At 47.3% G+C, this 6,000-nt stretch overlaps 1 protein-coding gene across 6 annotated transcripts in view; it reads left to right on the top strand.

Annotated features, from left to right (window-relative positions):
- CAMKK2 (calcium/calmodulin dependent protein kinase kinase 2) overlaps positions 1–6,000 on the top strand; it is a 64,416-nt gene that overhangs the window by 28,723 nt on the left and 29,693 nt on the right. For 5 of the 6 annotated variants that reach the window (XM_032242137.1, XM_032242148.1, XM_032242125.1 and 2 more), the window contains 3 exons: positions 1,331–1,378; positions 2,664–2,717; positions 3,441–3,492. In XM_032242137.1, the coding sequence (XP_032098028.1) occupies positions 1,331–1,378; positions 2,664–2,717; positions 3,441–3,492 (154 nt within the window). Of the gene's footprint in view, positions 1–367; positions 422–1,330; positions 1,379–2,663; positions 2,718–3,440; positions 3,493–6,000 lie in introns of those variants that run through there. The other variant, XM_032242159.1, reaches the window with a different exon arrangement.

Genomic DNA, 6,000 nt, shown 5'->3' with positions numbered 1-6,000 from the left:
TTGCTCTGCATTCTTCCACTACTTGGTCTGATCAATCTCCTTTTTAATTTTTTTTTTTTTTTAAGACAGGATCTCATTCTGTCACCCAGGCTGGAATGCAGTGTGGTGCAACCACTGCTCACTGTAGCCTCAATTTCCCATGCTCAATCAATCCTCCCACCTCAGCCTCCTGAGTAGCTGGGACTAAAGGTGCACGCCACCATGCCCGGCTAATTTTTGTATTTTTTTTGTAGAGACAGAGTTTCACCATATAGCACAGGCTGGTCTTGAACTCCTGGGCTCAAGCAGTCCACCTGCCTTGGCCTCCCAAAGTGCTGGGATTACAGATGTGAGCCTCCTCACCCAGCCTGATTAGTTCTCTTGAGTCTCGCCAGCCTAGTGGATATGGTTTTAATTTACGTTTACCTGATGACTAGTGATGGTGAGTGTCTTTTCCTGTGCTTATGTCCACTTGTATATTTTCTTTGGAGGAATTTCTGTTCAAATCTTCTGCCCATTTTTAAATTGGGTTGTTGGTCATCTTATTGAGCTGTAAGGGTCCTTTGTCTAATATCTGTGCTGCGAATCTGAAGTTTGAGGCTTGCCTTTTTGTTTACTTCCTTGCTTTCCTTTCTTTTCTTTCTCTTTTCCTTTCTCCCTTCCTTCCCTTTCTCTTCCCCTTCCTTCCCTTCCCTTTCTCTTTCTTTTTCTCTTTCCCCTGCCCTCCCGTCCTCTCCCCTGCCTTCCCCTCCTCTGCCCTCCCCACCTCTCCTCTCTCCTTCCCTTTCCTTCTCTTCCCTTTTTTTTCTTTTTCTTTTTTGTTTTTTTGACAGAGTCTCACTTTGTTGCCAAGGCTGGAATGCAGTGGTGTGATTATAGCTCACTGCTACCTCAAACTCCTGGGCTCAGGCAGTCTTCCTGCCTTGACCTGCTAAAGTGTTGAGTTTACAGGCATGAGCCACTGTACTTGGCCGTTTTCATTTTCTTCATAGTGTATCAAAGAGCCAAAGTTTTGGCCGGGCGCAGTGGCTCATACCTATAATCCCAGCACTTTGGGAGGCCAAGGCGAGTGGATCACCTGAGGTCAGGAATTCAAAACTAGCCTGGACAACATGGTGAAACCCCATTTCTGTGATTACAGGAATGAACCACCGTGCCCAGCCTAATTTGTATATTATTAGTAGAGACGGGATTTCACCATGTTGGCCAGGCTGGTCTGGAACTCATGAACTCAAGTGATCCTCCCACCTTGGCCTCCCAAAGTTCTGGGATTATAGACATGAGTCACTGTGCCTGGCCTCTAGTTGCAAACTTAAAATTCATTTTCCATGTGTCTCTGCTTACTCTCTAGGACTGTGTGCAGCTGAATCAGTATACCCTGAAGGATGAAATTGGAAAGGTAAATATCCCCGGAGCCAGGGTGGTTTTCTGCATTCATTAGGGGCATTGAGGCACTATGGAGGGGACGGGGTAAAGCTTCGAGCAGGAGAGGCGTCTTTGGAGGCAAGGTTGGTGGAGGGGGTTTTGTCAAATTAAATATGTTTCTGCAGAAGCTCAGAAAGCTTCCAGAGAAATTTCATATTACCTTGGTGATAGTTACATTGCCATCACATTTGGGGTTTTGTTTCACCCCGAAGTACTCTGACATTTAGTTTTGCTTTTGTTTTAGCCAAGGGGGGTATCATTACCATGGTCAAAAATCCGAATACCAATAGAAAACAAGGAAATAACAGAAAGGAGAGAGGCATGCCAGGTGTAAGGCAGTGGGGAGTGGTAGTAAGGTAGTAAGGTAGTAGGGACTTGGCAAACCATTAACATATGGAAATGAGGGCTACATATAGCTAGAGCTTCCAATTTTTTTCAAAAGAAACTAGGTATCTGGATTTTTTTCTTTTGAGACAGGGTTTCGCTCTGTCACTGAGGCTGGAGTGCAGTCGTGCATTCTCAGCTTCCTGCAACCTCTGCCTCCTGGGCTCAAGCGGTTTTCCTGCCTCAGCCTCCCAAGTAGTTGGGACTACAGGTGCGCACCACCACACCTGGCTAATTTTTGTATTTTTTGTAGAGACGGGGTTTTACTATGTTGCCCAGGCTGTTCTCAAACCTGACCTCAAGTGATCTGCCCCCCTTGGCCTCTCAAAGTGCTGGGATTACAGGCGTAAGCCACTGTGCCTGGAAGGAATATGGATTTTTATATCAGATCTTTCTTTCTTTTTTTTTGAGACTGAGCCTCGCTATGTCACTCAGGCTGGAGTGCAGTGCCGCAATCTTGGCACACTGCAGCCTCCGCCTTCCAGGTTCAAGGACTTCTCATGCCTCAGCCTCCCAAGTAGCTGGGATTAGAGGTACCCGCCACCATGCCCGGCTAATTTTTGTATTTTTAGTAGAGACAGGGTTTTGCCATGTTGACCAGGCTGGTCTCGAACTCCTAACCATGAGTGATTCGCCTGCCTTGGCCTCCCAAAGTGTTGGGATTACAGGTATGAGCCACTGCACCCGGACCAGGTCTTTCTGTTTTTAAATGTTGGCAATTAATCTGAACTTTGTGAAAAGCTGGGTTCCAACAAAGTACATTTGTGGGACAGATTTGACCAACGGGCTGCCGGTTTGCACCCTCTGTATTAGGGTTCTCATTTTGCAGATCTTAACTTCTGGATAGTGTGTCATGGGCATCTCCCTTTCTCCAGGGCTCCTATGGCGTCGTCAAGTTGGCCTACAATGAAAACGACAATACCTACTATGTGAGTATCCGCATTCTCCTGCCTGCCCCCATGCTTATCCACAGAAGAGCCTCCTTGCCAGCACTCAGCTTGCTGGAAAGTTTTCATAGCTGTTGTCTCGTTTTATTCTTAGGCCATGTTTATTTCGTGCCTTAGGAAGGAAGTGGTATGCCCATTTTGCAGATGGGAAAATGGGGAGGTGAGGTGATTAGCCCAGGAGTTACTCATTCAACAGAAGGCATTTATGCCCTTCCTCTGAGCTGTCATCTCTGCATCCTCTGTAGTACTGAGAACAAGGCAGCAGTGACAAAGATGCCTGCATGGGTGGCTTTGAGTCAGTCCGGCATAGGTTTGAACCTGACTCTACTGTGTGCCAACCATGTGCCCTTGACAAGTGCTATTTCCCCATGTGTAAAACAACCAGTCTTGCCCTCCTTTGCCCATTGCTCCAGCTCCCTTGTGTTTTGATTCGATAGCAGCAAGTCGAGGCTTGTGGTTTCCCACCTGGGAGAGCTGACTGTGGGCCTCAGGAACACCTCAGGGCTGGAGGCACCCCAGGAGTCTAGCCTCCTCACACCTCATGGCTGCTTGACCCCTCTGGTAATGAGGGGCTTACTCTGTTGTCCTGAGCCTGCCAGGGGGCCAGGAGCTTGGGCCAGCCTTAGAGTAGACAAACCCTCACCTTGCCTTCCTCCTCCTTCTCCTCCCTGCTTTAACCAGGACCTGGGGTCTTTTTTCCTGCAGGCAATGAAGGTGCTGTCCAAAAAGAAGCTGATCCGGCAGGCCGGCTTTCCACGTGAGTTTGGCTGGCCTTTGTTCTTAGATGCAGGCGCTGGGGCAAGACAGAGCAGAGCCCACTGGATGGGAACTGTTGCAGAGGGTGCCCTGGGTGGGCACCCCATCCCGCTCAGGGCTCCCTACCGAAGGCAGAGCTTAACTTCTTGCTGAGGTTGTTTATTATTATTATTTTTATTATTTTGAAACAGTGTCTCTCACTCTGTCTCCCAGGCTGGAGTGCAGTGGCACGATCTTGGCTCACTGCAACCTCTGTCTCTGGGGTTCAAACGATTCTCCTGCCTCAGCCTCCTGAGTAGCTGGGACTACAGGCACGTACCACCACGCCCAGCTAATTTTGTATTTTTCTTAGAGACAGGGTTTTACCATGTTGGCCTGGATGGTCTTGATCTCTTGACCTTGTGATCTGCCTGCCTCGGCCTCCCAAAGTGCTAGGATTATAGGAGTGAGCCACCACGCCCAGCCCCTTTATTCATTTTTTCTTAAAAATATTTATGGCTGGACACAGTGGCTCATGCCTGTAATCCCAGCACTTTGGGAGGCTGAGGCAGGTGGATCACTGGAGGCCAGAAGTTCAAGACCAGCCTGACCAACAAGGTGAAACTTCATCTCTGCTACAAATACAAAAATTAGCCAAGGGTAGTGGCGCATGCCTGTAATCCCAGCTATTTGGGAGGCTGAGGCACAAGAATTGCTTGAACCTGGGAGGTGGAGTTTGCAGTGAGCCTAGATCATGCCACTGGACTGGCAGCCTGGGTGACAGGGCAAGACTCTGTCTCAAAAAATAATAAAATAAAAATATTTATTAAAGTTATATAGGTATGAAGTAAAAAAAATCCAGTAGAGGAAAAACACTCTGGTAGTTCCTCAAAAAGTTAATCATGGTGTTACCATATGATTCAGTAATTTCACTCCTACTTACATATCCAAGAGAACTGAACATATTTGTTCGCACAGGAGCTTGTATGTGATGTTCATAGCAGGTTTAGTCACAATAACTAAAAAGTGGAAACAACTCACATGTCCTCAGTGAATGAATAGAGTAGATATGTAACCAATGGAATATTATTCAGCCATAAAAAGTAATGAAGTACCAATTCATGCTCCAACACAGATGAGTCTTAAAGACATTATATTAAGTGAAAGAAGCCTGGCCGGGTGCAGTTGCTCACACCTGTAATCCCAGCACTTTGGGAGGCCGAGGCAGGCAGATCACCAGAGGTCAGGAGTTCGAGACCAGCCTGGCCAACATGTTGAAACCACATCTCTACTAAAAATACAAAAATTAGCTAGGTGTGGTAGCGGGTGCCTGTAACTCCCGCTACTTGGGAGGCTGAGGCAGGAGAATTGCATGAACCCGGGAGGCGGAGTTTGCAGTGAGCTGAGATCATGCCATTGTACTCCACCCTGGGCAACAAGGGCAAAACTCCATCTCAAAAAAATAAAGAGGCCTAACACAAAAGGTCACATATTATGTGATTCTATTTATGTGAAATACCCATAAGAGGCCAATCCATAGGAACAAAAGAAGATTTTTGATTGCTAGGGGCTCTGATGGACAGGGGACATGATGGGTAAATGCCAATAGATATCAGATATATATATGTATATATCTGGGGGGGCATTGAAAGTATTCAGTTGTCGGCCAGGCACAGTGGCTCACGCCTGTAATCCCAGCACTTTGGGAGGCCGAGGTGGGTAGATCACTTGAGGTCAGGAGTTCAAGACCAACCTGACCAACACAGTGAAACATTGTCTCTACTAAAAATACAAAAATTAGCTGGGTGTGGTGGCACTCGCCTGTAGTCCCAGCTACTTGGGAGGCTGAGGCAGGAGAATCACCAGAACCCTGGAGATGGAGGCTGCAACGAGCCGAGATCATGCCACTGCACTCCAGCCTGGGCAACAGAGTGAGATTCCCTCTCAAAAAAAAAAAAAAAAAGATAAAAAAAGCTGGGCCCACGCCTGTAATCCCAACACTTTGGGAGGCTGAGGTGGGTGGATCATGAGGTCAGGAGTTCGAGACCAATGTGGCCAATATTGTGATACCCCATCCCTACTCAAAATGTAAAAATTTGCTGGGGGTGGGGGTACACACCTGTAATCCCAGCTACTTGGGTGGCTGAGGCAAAAGAATCGCTTGAATCCAGGAGGTGGAGGTTGCAGTGAGCCGAGATCGTGCCACTGCATTCCAGCCTGGGTGACAGAGCGAGACTCCATCTCAAAAAAAAAAAGGGGGGTAAAATAAAAAAATTTAAATACCATGGGGGCATTTAAAAAAAAATTACCAAAAAAAAAAAAAAAAAAGCCAAAGGACAGGAAGACACATAATGGAGGAGAGTTTCTTGCCCTCTTCCCTTCTCCGACAGGCAGCCTTGGCTTTTAGCTCTGTTAGTTGCTGGTAGCTTCTATGTGTGGTCAGATGACAGGCCTGCATGAGTGTATCGGAGGCTGCTTCCACGTAAGCTCCCTGCCTGCATTGCTGGGCAAAATGTCAGCTTGGGCCAAA

The sequence above is a fragment of the Sapajus apella genome, unplaced genomic scaffold (genome assembly GCF_009761245.1).
Source record: "Sapajus apella isolate SASKATOON/1434 unplaced genomic scaffold, GSC_monkey_1.0 scaffold2, whole genome shotgun sequence".
Lineage (NCBI taxonomy): Eukaryota > Metazoa > Chordata > Mammalia > Primates > Cebidae > Sapajus > Sapajus apella.
This window is presented reverse-complemented; position numbering and strand designations above follow the sequence as displayed.